General features: G+C 39.9%; 1 protein-coding gene across 2 annotated transcripts; it reads left to right on the top strand.

The window, feature by feature from the left end:
- The first annotated feature begins 3464 nt into the window (after positions 1-3464).
- On the top strand, positions 3465-16401 carry RPP40 (ribonuclease P/MRP subunit p40). Of its 2 annotated transcripts, XM_027666793.1 has the most exons (8): positions 3466-3672; positions 5652-5796; positions 7045-7113; positions 9057-9152; positions 10289-10414; positions 13572-13770; positions 14700-14834; positions 16105-16401. In XM_027666793.1, exons 1-8 carry the CDS (start codon positions 3556-3558, stop codon positions 16301-16303), a joined length of 1086 nt encoding a protein of 361 aa, XP_027522594.1. In that variant the 5' UTR covers positions 3466-3555; the 3' UTR covers positions 16304-16401. The 2 variants fall into 2 exon arrangements, with proteins under 2 accessions (XP_027522595.1, XP_027522594.1); XM_027666794.1 differs by lacking the exon at positions 7045-7113 and having other exon boundaries at positions 3465-3672.
- Positions 16402-21152: the final 4751 nt, after the last annotated feature.

Below are 21152 nucleotides of genomic sequence, written 5' to 3'. Positions count from 1 at the left end.
CTTTCAATATTCTTCCTGGCTTGAACAACTGATTTCTGGAGTAGCTTGGCAGAGCTGTTTCTGTAATCCCCTTGAAGAACATGTCTGAGTGGGATTTTTTTATAGTCCATCACTGATCTGACTATATGGACTGAAGTGTGTAAAAAAGAGGGTATGAAACTAGCTGTCCACATATTCCACTTTCCTCAACAAAAAAAACCAGTTGATACTGATCAAGTAAATTGCTGGATTTCAGTCTTATGCACTTTATTAATTTCAGACATGGCACCAGAGGTATCTGTTTGGTTTTGTTTTGCAAGCACTAATTACAATAGCCAAGGTTAAAAGATTTAGACAACTTCTTTGTCTTCTGCAGTCAACACAATCTAAGAAAGAAAAAACAGTGACTGAAAAGAAAAATACTTTGATTCATCTTAAAGGCACAAACCAATTTCAAAATACTGTGATAATTTGTTTAGATTTGATTTTACAAAACTCTAAGTCTCTTAATAATGTTGTTTTTAAAATCAGAAAATCCAGAAGAAAGATTGGGCTAAGATAGTTCTTCCATAGTGAAAAAAAAATATATGCAAGAAGCAGCTGTACATAATATGAAGATCAGACTTTTCTTTCCAAACTCTGTCATTTGATACAAAAACTGAATTGAATTTCACCAGTCTCAGGAAACATCTGAGATCCTTCTCTATTCCAAGCTATTACCACAAGTTGCCTCAAGGCAATCCTTTCCTCTTTACTACAGCCTGTTCAAGCAAGCAGAAACTGAATTGCTGTAGAACTGCATTACCCTGTCACAGGTTTGAAATCCTTGGGAAAATTGTGATAGCTTTAAATCTTAAATTATTTAGAGCTTAAAAGGTTTGAGTTTTTTTACAATATATAGAAATCCCATACCAAATTACTCGTAAAACTGTAACGACCACTATAAAAATGTCAGCATTAACCAATAATTAGCATACACACACACACACACACATATATAATTTAAAGATAGGGAAATTCTGTATGTTGCAGCACAGACTACTGTACTGCTAAGTGGGATTTTTTAATGTAGTTCAGTATCTTCAGGGAGTTCTCTAAAACACACATACTCTATAATAGAACAGCCAACATATATGAGGAAGAGTGGGTTAAGATTAATTGCCTGATATATGAACTAACAGTGATGTGAATCCTTCCATGCTTCACTGAGCTGCAGTGAACTACACTTCTGCCAGAATCCATAAAATACTGGCTTAATATGCAACCATGAATCTTGATTCTCTTGACCCTTCCCCAACGTCTCATTTCTTTTCCCATCCTTTCGTATCTCTAGCAGAAAGCATAGATTTTATGAGCATAGAGAAGCTCACAAAAAATCCAAACAACAGAACCCCCACAAAACAAATAAAAGCAAACCAAACCAAAAACAAAACCCATATACACACAAAAAAACCTCCCCACCTCCACATGAGTATGAGTAGAGCTGAATTTCCTGCCTGGCTCCCCGGGCTTATTGATCAGAGGCTTGAACTTTTCACCCCTGTAGTAGAACAGGCTTTCTGATCATCACAGTGTGATGCTGATCTGCGCACAGAGGCTTCTGCTTGCGGGTATGGTAATAACTGACATTAATCCTGTAGTGCTTTTCCCATTAATGTTTGCATGCTTTAAATTAGAAGGTTACCGTGATTACATAGCCTTTTTTCAATTCATAATAATCCAATCAATCCAATTTATACAGGCAATGTGAGTGCAGAATTCAGCCCTCCTCCACAGGCATTAATAAGCCAGTGACTTCATGACAAGTGGTTTCATCTCAGCCTCACGCAGTGGAGGATACAAGCCACCGAGTTCCGAGCAGCAGCATCCTGATGTCACTCCAGCCCACAAGCACTCAGAAAGCACATGCCCTGAAACAAGTGGGTCTGAGTCAGCCTAACGAGCATTCCCCCTTCCATCAGGCAATCATGGCTCTGTAACACAGACCTTGCAAGGACTGGCCTTAGCACACTGCAAACTGTTCATAGCTACTAAGCCAGCAACATGGAGCAGACTCAAACATAGACAGAGTACCAGGAAACTGCAGTCTGTGCTAGAAGCAGAGCCTGGGCCTATTGGCTGCTGAAGTTGGAGCTGTAACATAAATTCACCAGCCTGGAACATCTAGAAAACCAAATTGCTACCTGCTTACCTCAGCCAAACAGGTAATACCCGACCAGGCAGTGAGCGAGAGAGCCCCAGTTACGGTATCAAACCACCAAGATATGTAGGTGGTGAATGAGTAAAGTCATAGCATAGTTGATGGTTCATATCTGTGTAACACTGCAGTTGTTGGAACAAATGACCTTACTATAACCTATATTTTCTTCACTAAACAAAGTTCCTATACTAATATACATTAAAGAAACTTTTCCCCTTGGCATCTCTTGAAAGAAATAATCACGTACACCTGAGCATTAACACTGAGTGTCTCATCTAGAAATAGCAGGTCAAAATCTCCATAGGGCAAGCCTGAGATCTCTAGAACTACTGTCGTAAAACTGTCCTAAAACTGTCGTAAAAAAAGAGTCAGGTTTGCCAGCTCGATGGACTTTTGGTGAACAGACTTGAGTGGTGTTTAAGGTAAGGTTACATACAGCCTCATACAGTGTACAGAAACAGCAACTACCAAGAAAGTTGCTTGGTACCACTTTAAATCGGGAGGCATGAAGGTAGGGGATCGGGAGAAGAAATACTGCAGAAAGGCAGAAAAGAAATTTTTGTGCATTCTTTGTATAAAATATACAATGTGCAGAAGGGGCAGTGAGACGACACATGGGAGGCAGGGCCCTATCTCATGGCCCTTGTGCAATATTTACTTAACTAAGCAGACTTTCAGGAAACCTGAGGCCCTTTCAACACTGCCCCTCAGTACCTGCAGAGCAACTTGTGAGTCACGGAATGGTTTAGTTGCAAGGAACCTCAAAGATTATACAGTTCCAACCCTCCTGCCGTCGGCAGGGACACGTTTCACTACACCAGGTTACTCAGAGCTCCATCCTCCCCGGCTCCATCCACACCTCTAGGGATGGGGCATCCCCAGCTTTTCTGAGCAACCTGTTCCAATGCCTCGACAGTCTCACAGCAAAGAATTTTTTCTTTATATCTAATGTAAACCTACTCTCTTTCAGTTTGAAGCCGTTCCCCCTTGTCCTGTCACTGCACGCCCCCATAAGCTGTTCCCCCCCCAAGCTCCCGTGAGCTCCCTCTGGGCGCTGACACGCACACGCTTTAACCATCGCTCGCTACCGCAGCTGCACATGCAGCCGTGCGGGTGTCGCTGCCCGACCGGTGCCGGGGCTGTTCGGGCGCCGCGGTGACCGAGAGCCCCGATCGCCCACATGCGCAGGGAGGGCACGGGCCCGCAGCCCGCGGGATCCACGGCGGAAGCAGCTGCGCCGCCGCAGCCGGCGGACGTGACCTCACGGCACGGCCCCTTCCCCGCCCTCCTGCAGGCGCCCGGCCGCTCCCGGTCGGCAGAGGAGGAGGAGGAGGGGGTGGGGGTGGGAGGAAGAAGGAGCGGCAGGATTTGGGGAGATGCCGGCTCGGCTCGCGCGGGCGCCGCGGCACCTGCTGGTGTGCGAGAAGGGCCACGCGCGGCACCCGCGCTCGCGGCACGCGGCGCACGTGCGGGACCACGCCTACAGCTGCCGCGTGAGTGGCGCGGGATGGCGCGAGCCCGGCGGGGCGGGGCGGGGCGGGGCGGTCCTGAGCATCCTGAGCATCCTGAGGGAGGGAGCAGGGGAAAGGAGCTGCCAGACGCTCCCGGGCCGCCTCGGCGGGGCTGAGAGATCCCCTCTCCCCTCTGGAGGTTCTGCCGGTCAGCCGCTCCCAGGGGCGCGTCGCTGGTGCTTCGCTCGCGCCAGGCTGCGTGTTCTGGAGGGTCCCTCCGTCCGTACCAGAAGTGGCCCGCGTGCCTCTTTTTTTTGGGGGGGAAGGGGAGAAATTAGCCCCCGCTGGGTTTGTGGTCTCACGCAGCGCCTCAAAGGATGAAAGACGGCGCCAGCACGACGAATCGCAGAATCAATTAGGCTGGAAAAGATCTCTAAGGTCGAGTCCAACCTATAGAAGGAGGAGAAGAGAATGAGCCAGTGGAAGAAGTGATAACACTTTGTCAGCACTACCCAGCAAGTCCCATGGGGAGCGGCACCCACAGATTCCCAGTCCAAGCAGGGAGGGGCTGAGGGGCTCCCTCAGCAGAGAGGGAGGCCTTGTCTGAAGCCTGGCTGCAGATGGCAACCTGAAAGCCCTCTTGCATTTTGTCCTTCCTTCTACCAAAGTGTCGTGTGATGCAATAGTCAACTGCTCCATTGTTTTGGACACCTCAATGTTGGGAAGTCCAGTTTTGGCAGCTTGGTCTCGTGTCTTTGACTGTTGTAAGTTCCAGCCAGACCCTCTTGTGGTTTCAAAGAATCACAGAAGCAGTTAGGTTGGAAAAGACCTCTCAGATCATCAGAGTCCTTTATTGTATGTGTTTATGGCCTAACACCACTATGTCAACTAGACCACTGCACTCACTCCAGTCTTTCCTTAAAGGCCTCCGGTGATGGTGACTTTGTGACCTCCGTGGGTGGCCCATTCCAATGTCTAATAACCCTTTCTGTGAAAAAATTCCTTCTAAAATTCCTTAGTAATGTTTCTTAGCAGCTAATTAGAAAGCTTTCTACTGGTGTGGTAGGCAGCCCATCTGTCAGAAACCCTGCTTCTCTTCCACATCCATGCCAAGGGAGATATGTACCTGTTCTCGAAGAGCTTTGGGAAAGAAGTTTATTGAGGGATGGAGGGAGGAGCAAGGGGACAGACCTTTATGCTACTCGGGAAGGTTCATATTTGCCCATGTAATAATCTTATTTTCTCTGATCTGCTGGACTGAAGGGTTCTTTTGAGTATGGAACACATACCAGAAAGGTTTTAAGCCAAAAGTAAATTAAAGATAGGCAATTGGACCAAAGGACTGAATACTGAGTTTAGTAAGAAAAGCTGGGTGCTGATCCCTGTTGAAAATCAGTTTCCTATGTTAAATTAGAAGGCTGCTACAGAAGGTGTAGCCTTACTGTATGTCTCGTGACTTTTTTTTGAAAATTGTGAGCCTGTTTTCAAGTATTGTTCTGGTGGTGTGTTTGCTCTTCTGGCCTCTAAAGTATTCTACAGAGGAGAATGTATTGATTCAAAACTAATTCTGCTTGGGTCTTTGCTTTTCCACTAAGATTGCATAAATGCTTAGTCTACCTATTTAGTTACAACTGCTTCAACAAATGGGGCAGCAAGGGCTGAAGGAAGTGTTCCAGTGTGACATTAAGCCAAATGTATAATGATGTGAAACAAGATCTTCTGTTAACTCATGCTATGTACAGTCATGTCTTTACATAACATGTAAAATACTGTTGTATAGCATATAAAATGCAAGAAAAAACCCCAAATAATGTATTTTGTGTACCTTGAGACTTTACACAAATGGATACATTTTGAAGACAATCACCTCATATTACCTTTTTCCTGATTTTGGTATAATATACTGATGTCTGAAAAGTTGAGGGTTTTTTTTATTTTTATTCCTTGTTTTTTATTTGTTTAGATTTTTTTCCAGAACAGATTTTTACATAGGATTTACATTACAAATATGTTCCTAACAGGTATCTTTTTTGATCCCGGAATGTGCCCTGCTACCTGAAGTGCTGAAAAGCACAATTGCAGATATTGGAGAGTACTACCTGGTGAGGAATTTATCCATTCATGAATTGGTCACTCATGAATTCATTGATGCTTTCGTGAAGAAAGGTAAGGAGGAAATCGGAACATGACAGATGCAGTAATAGTGTATTTTTTTCATAGCACAGTAAAATCCATTTATTATTTTTTATTCTGAAAAATATTTTAAAGGAAGGGAAGAAAAAGTACTAAGCAAATTCTGCATGAATTTCTTTATTTGCTTTGTTCTGCTTTGTGGTGTGTCAGCATTTGTTTACACCCACTGGGTCCAAAACTCCTATGAGTGTTGCTTATTAATTTCTCCCTATTCTGTCTTAATTCTGCAAGCCAGATATCAAGAGGGCTTCCATGTATCCTCACACCTGTTTCTTCCACAACTTATCTTTATGCAGATTCCTGTAGAAATCGGCTCCCTTATTCCATTCTCATTCCTTCATACTTCAACGAAGAGCTGTGTTAGCCGTGTTACACAGCAGGCAAGAGAAAAAATATGCTCCCTTATTTTTTTTTTGTTTTTTGCTAATGGAGCTGCAGCAGCTCATCCTTACACAGTAGGAGTAAAGAGGATATGAAGAAAGATACAGCCTCTGCCCAGCCAACTTGCTGTTGTGTACTCAGACTACACTGTTTTCATCTTGCAGGGCCCACTTCTTTGGCTTATGATACCTATTGTAACCTTCAGCTGATAGCCAGGGAGAAACAAAAAAACTTTACAGGGAAAAGAGAGGAGAACAGAGAACATGCAGATGAAATAGGAGAACAAGAGATCCATTACTTGCTAAATGCAGGACTCTTTTCTTACTTCCTTTAATCTCATTAATGTTCTTTTATGCCAGTAGTTTTCTGGAAGCAATATGACATTTGTGTGCAGAGTTCCTAGAATCTGACACTTCTATTTTAAAAACAAAAACTATTTAGTTAGATAATGCTACAAAATATATTTAGTAATGTGTCTTCCCTCTTGTCTTTGTGTGATCTGATAATAGGAATGTGTCTGGAAAAAAATTGGGTTTTCTGTACGCTGAGTGGGGAGAGTCACAGGTGAAACGAAAGGAAGTGTTTTCATATTGGTGCATATTGTTAATGTTATCCATATTATAGGTCCTTTAAAATGTTGCCAGTCCAAGGCTTATAAAAATAATAACAATGCTGTTTTGCTCAAGAAGGTGGAAGAAAGTTACTTGATGAAAACACAAGGGTTTAGAGAGATTCAAATGGTATTTGGCATGTTTGGTTATCTTGGGGTGAATTGCTTATATTGTCATGTCTGTCTTTAAAAACTGTGTAATCTCATGATTCTCTGCTTTGCTGTTGAAGGTTCATGCTACGCCCTTACCTATAATACAAAAATTGATCAAGATAATACTGCAGCTCTGCTACCAAATGGTATGGGGGTCTGTTTTGGTTTTGGTAATATGTATCAATTGTGGTCTGTTGGGTTTTTTCTTTTTATTTGGGATGATGTAAACTGAAAAATAAGGCTTACTGTACTTGGTAACTTTATTAGAAATAAGTTCGAATTGGAAAAATATTAATTTTAATTTTGTTCTTCATTCATGTGGTTAAATTATTTAATATAAAGGAAATTTAAAAGCAGCTTTGCTTATGTATAGTTAAATTGTCAATGCTTCAATCATAATTGAATTGCTACAGAGGATTAATTTTGTGAAAACATTGCATTCCAACTTCTTCTTTCCTACTGATCTTTAAGACAGAATTTGTACCAAAACAGAAAGTTATCAGCACTGCTTAGGAGCACTTTTAAAATATTAGGTGTTTATTCTTGTGAGACCCCACCTTGGGTACTTCATCCAGCTGTGGGGTTCCCAGCACAGGAAAGATATGGACCTGCTGGAGTGAGTGCAGAGGAGGGCCATGAAGATGATCTCCCATGAGGACAGGATGAGAGAGTTGGGATTGTTCACCCTGGAGAGGGAAGGCTCTGGAGAGACCTTAGAGAACCTTCCAGTACCTAAAGGGAGCCTGCAAGAGAGCCAGAGAGGAAATTTTTAGTTGGGCATGTAGAGAGAGGACAAGGGAGAATGGCTTCAAACTGAGAGTAGGTTTAGATTAGATATTAGGAAGAAACTCTTTACTGCGAGGGTGGTGAGACACTGAAATGGGTTGCCAAGAGAAGTTGTGGCTGCCCCATCCCTGGAAGCGTTCAAGGCCAGGCTGGATGTGTCTTTGAGAAACCTGGTCTAGTGGAAGGTGTCCCTGCCCATGGCAGGGACTTGGAACTGGATGATCTTTAAGGTACCTTCCAACCCAAATCATTCTGCGATGATTCCGTGATTCCTTAAGAATTATGTAACCCGTTAAAAGTCTGTTTCAGTTGTATCACATTTTATGACAAAACATGATAAAACATCACACATCTCAGGTAGAATTTTACATGCAGAGAAAACGAAGCTATTTTGGGCTTCAAATGCATTGTCTTATTTCTGTTTAACAGTATATCAGATATTATAGAAATACAAGTTGGTCTGTCAGCCCTCTAGCCCAATTCACTGTAATATGACAGGTGCCCATGAGGGCATAAGTAATTCAGATTCTTCAGAAGGATTCTTTTATGTGTCTGTTAACCCAGTCCTAGCAAAATGGATACTTGATAGTGGTGTTGAGTTTGTTTGATACAGTTATTACAAGGTATGCACAATTGAGAGAGACAGTGTTACAGTTCCTGGTGATGTCACTATGTGAACTCTTCAGTGACAACCTGATTTGTTTGTATTCTGTGCTGTGCTCTTACTTGTACAGTAGAACCCAAAGACTGTAGCAGAGAGCTGCTGTGTGAAATTCTGTTCCAAGCAGCAGCTGCCAGATTTGGTTTATGAACATAGCAGTGGACTTGTTCCAGCACATAGTTGCTCATCACTAACAGGTATAATTTATTCAATGTGAGTAGTCCTGCTGCAGGTTGAAGAACTACTTTCATTTATTTAGTTGAGCAGTGCATGTATGTTTACTAAATCTGGCCCTTGTGTGATGTAGCGCTCAGCTATTGACACAGCAAGTGCTAGGGAACAAGTGGAGGAAAGATTGAGGCAATGAACTAAATAGTACAGTAAAAAAACTAGGACTATCTCAGGAATAATATTACACTTTCCTTATTCTACTTCATAAGACATCTTTGATAAAAAACAGTAATTGAGTTATAACTCTTTTTTTTAAAGATTAATCTGGTAATCCATTTAACTGGAACTAAGGAGTCTACATTACATTAGTAATGCCATTGATCCAAAGCTAACGTCGTAAAAGGTATATGGTTCTCTGAAGACTTCAAAGAAAACCAAGTAGAAGATTATTAAAGTTTGTTTCCTTTATAGGAAAACTAATTCTATCAGTGGATAAGGATACTTATGAGGAACTTGGACTGCAAGGTCGCCCTTCTCGGTACTCTGGCAAAAAAGCAATGAGATACAGTAAGTATTGTTTATATTAACACTGCTTATTTCAGAAGCACCTTATTAGGGTGTTGAACCAGCAATGTTGAAACTTCCCTTTTATTGAAATTAGTTGTTGTCTAGGTCATCTTTTTCCAGGTGCAAATACAAGGAATGTCTGAAAAGAAAAATTACTTTTTTCCCAAATAATAAAGCAGCTATAAGGACACAAATATGTGACCTTTTCAGTACTCTATAAAATTTTTGATTTCAGAGTTTTTATTGTGTTGTTTATACTGGAGCGATGTAGGACTCAAGAATTTTCGTATACTGTACATAGTATCCATGACTTCTGATTTAAATAGAAAAACACTAAACTGATTAAGGTAGAGCTTAAAATTTGTGCACTGTACAAAAAAAAAATCAGCGAAGAGCCTCACCCAAGACTGCTTGCTTGAAAGGGAGGATTGTATTATGTTTGATACATTTAAAATGGTAATCTCCATATACCAAGTACTTGGAAAATGTAATTTTTTAACAACTGCAGGGGAGACATCTTGAGTGTGACTTTTGTTAAATAAAAATAAATAACCAACAGGAACACTATGCCATCTCAAATGTTTTGGAACTTGCAGTACTTGATAGGTAGTTACATGAAAACTTTAGAAGGGGAAAGTGGTTATGTCTAGTAAGTATTTTGGCAAAATGGGATGTGATTTTTACCATTCAGTTTGTGAAGTAAAATGTATCACGAAATTTCTGTTTGAAAAATATGTGTAACTTAGCTATGGACCAATTCACCTAATAAAAACCAACCTGTTGAAAAAGTGTCATTGCTGTCTACATGGCTTTTATTGTTAGAAACTCTAGCTTTTTTTTTTTACTGCTAATAGCTTTCATAATTACAAAGATATTTTTAAGGTCTTCTGTCAGTGCCATTTCAAAAGGAATCTGTCCCTCCAGTCACTGGAAGGCAGTCCCAGATTATATCAAAACAAGGACAGCAGGAGTTGAATATTTATGTACATAATGGGGAGTCATATTTGCATAATCAAATACTTTGTAAAGATGTATTTGATATTCTTTGGTTTCTTTGTGTTCTTCTAGTTCTTAATTAATTTAATAATAAAATTTATTTTAGTTGAGTACCAGTTGCTTTTGTACATTTTCTGCAGTTATCACTATTGACTTGACCGATGCTGGCTTTCACCCTGAGAGCAAGAAACATAACAGAGTGCTCTGGGCCTTGAAAGAAAAGAAACCTCTAGAATTTGACTTCCTGCTGGCTTGGTATAATACAGGTAATAAGAACTAAATGTAAAACTAGGATGTAACTGACATGAAGTCCAAATATTTTTAGTTTACTGTTCTTTTCTAGTGATTGTCCATATGCATTTTTAGTGGAAGGAAAAGTTAAATTAAAATGTGTTTGGGTGGGATTTTTTGTTTGTTTTGTTTATTTGTTGTAGGGAGGGTGTTATTTACTACACACAGAACATTTCAGTTCAGGAACGGAACAGTAATTCATAGGAGATATATTAGTTACTTCATTTCCTTTTCTTTATGTTGCCCAGGCTTTCTGGCAAAATTTTCCTATTTGATGGTGCTGCCTCTTCTTTAGAAATGTCTGACATACATAATAATTATTAATACACATTTTTTGAGGTTTTTTATTAGTCCACATAAGTTACGTATCTGGTCGTATACTTGAGATGAAGAACTTTGATTTCATCATGAGTTATAGGACATTACAGAGTCCCTATTTCTGTGCTATGTGCACTGAAACACCCAGTCTGCTGCTTTATCACTTTATTCTCAAGCACTTGTTTGAGGTTGGAGCTGAGTAAGAGATTGTTACAAGAAATTATACTATTTCAAATCATCTTCTAGTATTTGTTTATCTACTGTTTTCTAATTACATTGTTTTTTCTTCTGGGACTTAAGTATTGTTCTTCCTCTGAGGGTCATTTTTCAAAGTTCTCAGTTGTTTGTATTGCCTCAGAACAGGCTGTATGTAGGGATATATAGCATTTGCATAGAATTGATGAAAACTGCAGGTGTTTGTACCATTAAAAATGTTTTTCTTATCATAGATGTATAGCTTTTAGTGTTGTTCTGCTTTGAGTCTCCACACTAGTAAGAACGAATATCAGAAATGTCCCTGAGAATGCTTTCCCATCTCCTCTTTACATTTTTCCTGGCTCTTCAAGTCTGAGAGTTAACTTACCTGAGAAATGAAAGCTGCTTACAAGCTCCTTTAGGAGTGTCCCATGTTTCACTTTAGTCCTTCATGTTTCACCTCCCCCTTTTTAAGAACTGCAGACTCATATGACAATGATCCTTCCTTGTTTGTCATACAGAAATTGTTTAAAGGTTTGCAATTCATGTCCTTGTAGTCTTCAAGAAAGAGTCATAGTGAAGGTGGTTGCAACCATAAATGGTGACATAAATCCAACTAAAGGTGGCATATCTTCATGCTTGGATTTATTGACCCTGGGCAGAGATATGTCTCTTGTGTTTGTTGCTGCCCATGTTAACAGCGTTCAGGAAGAACAGGATTTCTTTTCCTCACTTTCTTACATCTCCGAAACAAGTCAGGTCAATCATTTCATGAGTATGGAGTTAAATCTCAATGCCTTTCTGTGCAAGAATCTTGCACTCATAATGCATGAAAGACTGTTAGTTCATTAGTACTGACAAAAATAAAACTTTTATGGATTTTGATTAATAGACATGAGACATGGTGTAGATTCTGCTGGAAGGGTAAAAGAGGGCTGTATTTTGTCAAGAGAATCGTGTCCTCTGTGAACATTCTGTTTTCAGCCTTTCTGCTGATAACTGGTGTTTCTTGCTATGGCCAGCACTGCAGGATTTTTTGTTTTCATACCCTTTTTTCCCACATAGTGGTGTCAGCACCAAGAGGAACAGAAAAAGGGAATATGGAGTGTCTCATGTCTTTGATGACAGAGGCAAAACAATCTTTTCTCTTTTCTATTGCTGTAATTTCTATGGCAGTTTTACATGTTTATTAGATGAAATTCACTGGCCTCCAAACTGCTTTGACGATGTGCCTGGTTGTCATTGACATGGAAAGTTCTGCTGTAGGCTGGAGGAATTGTTCAGTTGGGGTCTTGACTGTAGTCTTCGAAATTTCCTGAAGTTAGGGCTATAGCTGAGGCTCCGACATGGAGCAGACATTTAAAATGTTTGATTTTTTTATATTTTACAGAGAATTCCAGGGTGATATTTTATGTTCTTTGAACCTGTTAGTCTAAAAATTTCCAATAGGAAGTATAGGCTGAAGGAAGATCATCTGCTCTGGCACACTTCAGACTTAAATATATCTATATAAAAACAAGAATTTAGTGGCTGCCTGTCTTTGTCACTGTGCCCTTTGGTACTTGGAAAGCCTTTTTTTGAAGGATGACTAAAAAGGATCAGCTTAATCTTCCTTTTTCTATTCCCCCAAATGATTCTCCTTGATGATATAAATATGGCTGAGGGAGTTTAAGCAGTTTATATGTTTTGACAGCAATTCTTAGATATTGTATTCTGCAGTTAACTATCCTGTTCTTGAATTTCTTCTGTTCATACGTACCTTTTCTGTGGTATTCGAATGTTGTTCTCCTAGAGACCCATTGTTACTTTATGAAAATAGCACACCTATTTGAAATGGAATTTGAAATTTAGGAGAATTGATTCCATGTCAATTACCTTACTGCATCAAAATCAAGGTGATTAATAGCTCTGAATTTACAATATGTCTGCTTAGGTTAGTTTTTTAGTTTAGGTTAGGATTTTAGAATTTTACTTGCTAGTTTGGATCTCTTGCTAGTACTTTCCCACAAGTCCGTCAAGGTACATTTAACTTTTACAGCCATACTACATTTGAAGACATACCATATTTGTTTGGGTTTTTTTATTCTTCTAGTGAAGATTTGTGATACGGTCTGATTTCTCTACCTTCTCCCCTTTCTTCTGTCTTCACTCTCTGTGCCCCAGACTATCTTAGAATTCCTCTTGGCATCACTGATAAATCTGTTCTTAAACCTATAGTCACCTGCTCACTTTTGCATTATTCAGGGAAAACAGTGTTCTGGGATGATGTTCCTGCTCTGTTGCATGTGTTCCTTTTCAGGAACATCCTTGAGTTCCTCTTTCTAACGGGTTAATCTTATTACTTACCCAGTTGATTCTGTTTGAATTTTCTGTTGGAAAATTTATGCTTGTTAGTTAAATAGTAAATTTACTGAGCTATGCTGAGTTGCTGAATCTTCCACTAATATTTATGTCAGAGAAGATAAGGGAGCTGAGGATTCTATGACTTTGGGCAAGATAACAGCATGAAAGCAGTTTTACACAGCATTTTTTTGTATATATACACAAAGGTTTCATGTATTCAGTGCTTATTTTGTTTCATAGTTTCATAACAGCTGTTTATGGTATTGTGTTGTTAAGGTGCAGAGGGATCAACACTGATGTCATACTTCTCAAAAAGCCAAATACAGGCCCTGAAGCCAAAAATAACATTCAGCACATTAAGGGACTTGCAGTGTCCAGTGTTACAAAGTAATGACCTACAAGGAAAGCCAGAGGAGTCTTGCAGTACAGAGGAACTCTTTGAATGGCTGGGTGCTGTCTTGAATCAAGTTAGCTTGTAAGTATCCGAATTTCTTTGATCTTTAAATACATTTTAAGTAAGGAAAGGCACAATTTATTTTGAGAAATAGTTGAATAATAATTAAGGCACATTTCTGTAAGTAGAAAGGCTGTTATGCTGATAAATGTTTGTCGTAAGTCTTGAATGACTTATCTATGTTTGTAGGGGTGCCCATGGGTACTGTTTTGGGCTGGAATAGAGTTAATTTTCCACTGGTGTGGTGCTGTGTTTTGGATTTGTGACCAAGAGTGTTGGTAACACGGGGATGTTTTAGCTATTGCTGAGCAGGGCTTGCACAGTGTCAAGGCTTTTTCTGTTTCTCGTACAGCCCTGCCAGTGAGGAGGTTGAGGGTGGGCAGAGGGCTGGGAGAGAACACAGCCACGACAGCAGACCCCAGCTGACCAGAGGGATATCCCACACCATATGGTGACATGCTCCAGGAAAAGCTGGGGGGAGGAAGAGTGGGAAGTGTTCAGAGTTACAACCTGTGCCTTCCCAAGTCAGGGTTAGACACAATGAAGCCGTGCTTTCCTGGAGATGGCTACATATCGTGCCTGCTGATGGGAAGGAGTAAATTGGTTCCTTAGCATGCTTTGCTTTCACGTGCAACTTTTCCTTTACTTATTAAATTGTCTTTATCTCAACCCATGCATTTTCTCCCTTTTACCCTTTCAGTTCTCTCCCTCATTGCACTGGGGGGGAGTGAGTGAGCAAGCAGCTGTGTGGCATTTGGGTGCTTTACCGGGGTTAACGCACAGGACCGTGAGATCTTTTGTATAAATTGCTTGGTCTTTAGTTGCTTTGGCATTAATTTAAGCGATATACAGAGACTACTTGTTTGATACTAGTTTTGATTACTAAGACTTCCTATAAAATATTTAAAGTGTATTTATTTTAATTGCTTTGTTGTTTGTTTTTTTTCCAGAGACAACAATTCGTCTAGCTTCTTATCAACCTACTGCTGTCCTGAGCCCAACACAGTGGTGGAAAAAGCTTTCTTGTGCACAATCACAGGTTTTATAATTCCTGAGAAGATAATTCAGTTATTGGAGCAGCTGTGGTAAGGGCTAACAGGAGCACATTACTAAAACATTTGTACTTTAACACTTTTTATTTTTGAAATGACTTTTAAATAATTTTCAGTAGGGCTGTTGGAGATAAATAGTGAAATATATAAAATGAAGACTTTCTTTTTAATTAGGAAGTGAGCTTTTTATGCTGAACATCACTATAAAAAAATAATAAACAATTTTGGATACTTCAACTTTGAAAGTGCTTGCCCTGTATTCTAGTCATGACTTTGTTTTTCATCTGAATTTCTAAGATGTGGCTGTACTGAGCTACTACATTTTTAAAATTTCCTGTCTGTGAAAATCAAATATGTCTGATTTAGTATTTTTAACTAGCGATGGAAAATATAATTGAAATCCCTTTATGAAACCAAAAAGAGTATCATGAGGTACTTCAAGGTTATTACACCACTACAGTAGATTATAGTGAGTTTTTTTAATCAAGTGCTGTAATGTAGGACACTGGATAATGATGAATGGGGTAGCTGCAGTTCTAATTCAGTATCAAAGTACCTTATATTAGTATGTCATGAATGTGTATAGAATCTGTTGTATTCTATACTAGTGCTACTGGCAGTAAATTTTGGAAGCTCCCTTGCTCCATGTGTGAGACAATGCTTGAAGTGCCTGGTGGCTATTGATGGTAGCACTGACTTGTGACAATAATGCTTTGCTTTAGCTGGAATATGAGCATTATTCTTTGAGCAATTTCCAAATCTTATGCAGAAAGCCTCCCTAGGCAAGGGAGGCACAAATTTCCTTGGCTTTTATTCTCTACTTAAGAGCAGTGGATAATGTCTGGCTCTGATTATTTATAATCTGTTTCCTTTTTACTGGTGAAAGTATTTGTGTCAAGCATAGCCTGACCATGTTTTTTCCTCTGATGTCTTTTTTTCTCTGATAGCAATTGTTCTCATTGAATGTTCTATTTTCTGAAAAGCAGTGCATGCTATAGGAAATTCAGAACTGGTTCTTCACAACTTGGAAATTTTTCTAATTGCTATAACTTGCAGGTTTGCCATGTCTAAAAGTATGGTAGGAATAATGAAGAGTCAATCTTACTTCATTTCCTCATTTTTTCCTTCATTTCCTGATAGAATATTTTCTTTTGAGCTTATTTATTGTGTAATAAAGAGGGGGTTTTAACTGTTAATAAATTTTCACTAAAATGTGTCTTTGATTGTTTTACTTTATACTGTATATTTGAATGTGCTGTCTATTCCATTATAATTATTGATTATCTTGTCTTCTTGCTTGCAGTTGCTATTTTGGTGAACCAAAACTGGCTTACTGGCTGACCTTAACTGTGCATGGCTTTGCAGATAGCCCTGTTTCCTGGAGAGAAAGTGAACATGGTTTCCACAAAGGAGGAGAGAACTTGTACAACTTCGTAATTTTTAGGAATCTGGACTACTGGCTTCAGATGGCTGTAGGAGCTCATGATGATTGTCCTCCATAAAGCTACATCTACAGAAGCAGTTTTCTAATAATCCCATGTTACTGATAGAAACCTAATAAAATATTTTTTATCAAAGTGGTTATGTAACAGATTAAGTACTAAGAGTCTATATGTTTTTGTTATTTGTAGCCAATGGAACGAATGATGTTTGTTTCTTCACCATCATACAGTGCCTTCTCAAAAATTTCCCAATTCTAGCTCTAAGAAAAAGTCAAGTTTTTGAGAGATTATGTTCTCAGAAATTGTCTGCAGGTGGTCCTTTTACTCAGGAGCAAATCTGGAGTTTGAAAGTTGGTTTTACAGATTGACAGCTAAAATATTTGAAAGGAAAGCTCATTTTGGGATTTACTGTTTTATTTCTTCATATTTAAAAGATCTGTAAAACCTTCATATTCCTGTTTAAGATATTTCAGCCTACATGCTAGCAAATAAAAAAAGAAAGGGAGATATGTTCTCCATAATTTGCTTGGGGAGAGGAGAATAAAGGTGAGGAAAAAGTGTGTGACAGTGGAAGGAGCACCCATTAAACATGGAAAAAGTAACCTGCTCTGGCTTTGCAGATCACAGTTTGTTATCAGAAGTATATTTTTGTCAGTGACGCAAAAGGCTGCTTGCTTTCTTAATTGACCTCCACAGACACACTCACACTCCCCACCCCCACCCAATCTCTACTTGAAAAAGTAGCAACTCATGTAGCTGAGAGCTCACTGTGATGTTATTGTAGACACCTTTCTGGGAAGAAAGCTGTGGATGTGCCCTAACACAATGCAATTGATGTGAAACAGGTTTCATTAACAATAAGCAGTGATGCTGAGAGCATAGACAGCTACAAAGAATCCAGGTTACTCCTGTTGAAATCCATGAAAATTGGGCAGTGGTTTGGGAAGGTGGGATTTGGTTTTTGTTTTAGGGAGTGGGTACCTATCATTAAAGTACCAATTCAGTGCTAAAACTGAAGTTCACTTGATGGAGTGAGAGGTTGGTACTGGAACTTAGGGCATGGCTATAGTGGAACCATCAAGCAGAAAGACCATGGGAATCAAATGAGCTCTGTATTTTTATTTTATCTGTTTATTGTCTCTTTTCAGTGTGAAGAATCATGCTGAATGATTGACTTGGTGGTATTTGTCACACACCTCCACTAAACATAATCCCTTTTGGTCATGTTCTGTAACGTTTCACAAACACAATTCTCATGAATCAGCAAACAGTTTTCTAAATCATTACGTTGTTTTTCAAAATCATCCTGCCATGAGATATTTCTACTTGGTTATCAGGAGCAGAAGTTCCACCTTGTCATATGGACAGACACAGACTCACACAGTCACAAATTGAATAGACAAGAGTCTGAGTTTGACCCATTCTTGAATTGACACGTGACTAGTAAATACTTAACATGACTGACTCAAGCATTATGTTTCATTACTCTACATCAGTGCAAATTACTTCAGTTGTTGACTAAAGTCTACTTTTGAAAGTGTCTGTTGAGACACTATGAACTTTCACAAAATAAAATGGTTACCAGAAGCGTCTTCCTTTTTCCTCTTGATCAGAAGGTCAGGTTTTTACTTGAGCTTTCCTGGAAGTTACAGCAGTTCCTTGCAGCAAAAATTCTAATACAAAGTTAAAAATCTTACATTTTTATGAAAAGCTGGATGAAGTTTATAGCTTCATAGCTACAGACTGTAGGTCCAATGAATGTGCTCATCTTTCTGTCAGGTTCTAGTAGAACTTTTTCCTCAACAATGTCTATGCACGTGCAAAAACAAGTGTAATGTATACTACTTGGGGAAAAAAAAATGCCATCCAGAAGTAAGAATCTTTTATGCGTGGGTTTGCTTCCCATAGCAATCCAAGCAGTGATACAGCAGCTGTGGGACTCGGCTCTAAAATGGCAGCAATAGGACCAGGTGAAGTGATTTTTCTAATGAGTATTGGATACAGAGCACCTTGGGCTCATTGGTGGACTAGGTTCTGCAGAAGTGCTGGTGGCTACACTGTGATAGCCTCACTGAGACCATTCTGGAAGGCAAGCTGAGAAGCAGGCATTTCAGCTCCGTCAGTCCTCAGCATGAGAGTATTAAGGTTAATCTTTTATGGGTTTTTAGGGAAATCTCATTAAATTGGTCAGTAGTTCCCTTTGCCTCCTGTCTAAATAGGCAATGGACTGCAAACATTTCTCAAAGCTCAATGTTGTAGGCAGGCTTGTTTGACTATACTGCTTCCTACAATCCATAGTTGTCTTGTGGTGTCTCCAAATGGCTTTTCCAGCTAAGGAAGGGATTAAAATACCGTCTCTGAATCCTGTAACTTGAGGTGTTGAGTTGGTTTCTACCTTTCCCTTGTTTTCTTTCAACCTGTACAAAATACAGTTGAAAAACCTTGTGCTGTTAATAGTAACTGCAGTTGGTCTATTCTTAGACTCTGTGAGGTAATACTGCATTAACCAGGCCCATCTTTCCTAGGAAGGTCCAATGATGCACTTGCCTCTTATGAGACAGGCTTTTCTGGGCTTGCTGGGCTTCACAGTTGCATAGAAGAGAAACTATGGGGTGGAACTGACTTCTTTCTTATCACCTGCAAACAATGGTGAACCTGAGGAAAGATTTTTTTTTTTTCCTGGGATGAGGGACAGCAGCCCATTCCTTACCGCCTGTAAGGTCAGATGGAGTACTGTGTCTTCCCAGAAGACTCCTAAGCATGGAGGAGACCCTCGCTAAGAAAAGGAACAGGAAGGCATAGCTCACATGTTTGGGGAACAGGTTTGGAGAGAAGACCTGGGACTGGGCCAGGTGAGCAGTAATTCAAGGAAGAATGGACAGGGAACATGAGTTGGAGATAAAAGTTTTTACCTGAGAACGAAAGATGGTTGCTGGTGGTGTTCTTGCATTTTGTGCCTGCCTGTGAGGGAGGACAGGAAAATGCAAAAGGTTCCTGAGAGCTGCGAAAGTAATGGGGAGCAGCTGTGTACCAGCTGCTTCTGACATCAAAGGAGACTGAATGCTTACTAAGAAATTTTGCCTCTGGGGAGTGTTTCATGTAGCATGGGGAAGGAGAGCCAAATATCTGAAAGCAGAGACAAGCCTTGGGCAAGCTGGTTGCATGAGGAGTGGAGGTTTTTGTTGTCCTGGTATGTGGACAGACAGTGATAAGCCAGTCCTTGAGAGCTAGGGAACTGCTCTGCTTTAACCTCAGCCCTTTTACTGAGCTGTGCATTCCTGCCTCTCTGCTGGTGGATGGAAAGGGAATTTTGTTGATAAGTTAGTAGGGGGTAGCAGAACCATCTGGAAATGGGCCACAAGGATCACGTGCTTTTCCAGCCACACTATTTGAGTAAGTGGTGCATTCAAAAACTGGGGGGTGTGGAACAAATAGAGAACAAACTTGCATGTTGACAAAGGGGAGATAAAAGCTGAGGTAGTTGGATAGCATGTGTTATGCAAAATCACTCTAAATACAACATATTTGCCTTTTTGGTTTGCAAATGCTCACTGAATCAGAAATCTACCTGGACAAATAAAGTATGTATCCCATAATGACAAGAGTGGGAGACTAATGGTTATGATAGTATTTTTTGTGAGGAAGGGAATATTAGCATTGGGGGCTCTGAGAAAACTAGGGGTAAGGATGTGAACAAGAAATTCTATTATCGGATTCCAGAGATGCTGTGATTGCAGAGAGAAAAAGGCAAGACTTGGCACAGGTGGGGTTTGGGGAATGTAGGAGACACAATAATGTGGCTTAATGAAGGAGAAGCATAAGCTCTGTTTTGGCTGAATCAAGCTGTCATTTACTGGGGCATATCCATTTTGAAGAGGCTAGTCAATATGTAAAGTTGGATGTCTGGAAAAAAAAGCCAACAAAGAAACAGGTTCATATGTCATTGGCCTGGGGATTGCATAGAAATCATGGGAGTGAGGAAGGTTGCTCAAAGATGGGCCATAATGTTTTTGTTAGAAGTCATTTATGTTCTTTTATTATCCCTTGCTACAGGCTGCTTCTCTTTGGTTTATCTGTAAGGTTTCTGAGAGTGTTATAAAAATGTCAAAAGTTTAACAATGTCTTGACATAGGTCGGATTATTTGCTGTTAATTGCAATTAGCAGTTGGGCTGCTCAAGCAGTGCTGCAGAGCCAGGGTGGAGTTTTGCTTGTAGAGAGAGTGCCCCAGCTACAGATGCTGAAAAATAATGGTAAGGTAGACAAAAGATAAAAAGGAAAATGAGAGCTTAGGGGGGTGTTTCTCTTCTTCCTCTCGTAGGAGGTGAGTAACAAATCAATGGCTGATCTAGGATTAAAATGAAGGCTTTTTGTAGCTAGTCCAGTACTCTAACTACTAGATTATAGTTCCTCTGATGCTGTTAATTAAAGATTAATGCATGCAATTGACTCTGTTTTCATGTGCTAGCTATACTGGAACATGCTTAGACTGTTTCTCTTAATCATTTTTTTCACAGAGTAGAGCTTAAAGAGCAAAACTGGAGACTAATTAAATTAGTGGGCTATTAAATAACCACCTTCTGAATAGTAGCAAGAATTTTAGAAATATCTACTATAGACTAAGGCAACTTTGGGTGGCCTCTGTTTCACCCTTGGAGGTAGTTTCCAGCATTGCTTAAAAATACTTGTTCTAATGCAGGTGTATACAGTAGCAAAAAGGGGGAGCTGAAGTGACTTGAACAGCTTTCAGCTTTCCAGGATGCAAGGTGCAGGGTGCCTTGGCTATGGCAAGTTTCTTTTAGTTAACTTTATTAGAACAATTTATTGGACTTTAGTTATTAGAATATGGATGTGTTTTGCTCGGGTAATTGAAGAATGTGCTAAGCAGTGGTATATGCTCTTCTGCCATCC

Source organism: Corapipo altera, unplaced genomic scaffold (genome assembly GCF_003945725.1).
Source record: "Corapipo altera isolate COAL_440 unplaced genomic scaffold, ASM394572v1 97, whole genome shotgun sequence".
Classification (NCBI taxonomy): domain Eukaryota; kingdom Metazoa; phylum Chordata; class Aves; order Passeriformes; family Pipridae; genus Corapipo; species Corapipo altera.
The sequence above is the reverse complement of the archived record's forward strand: the minus strand, read 5'-3'. Positions and strand labels throughout refer to the sequence as shown.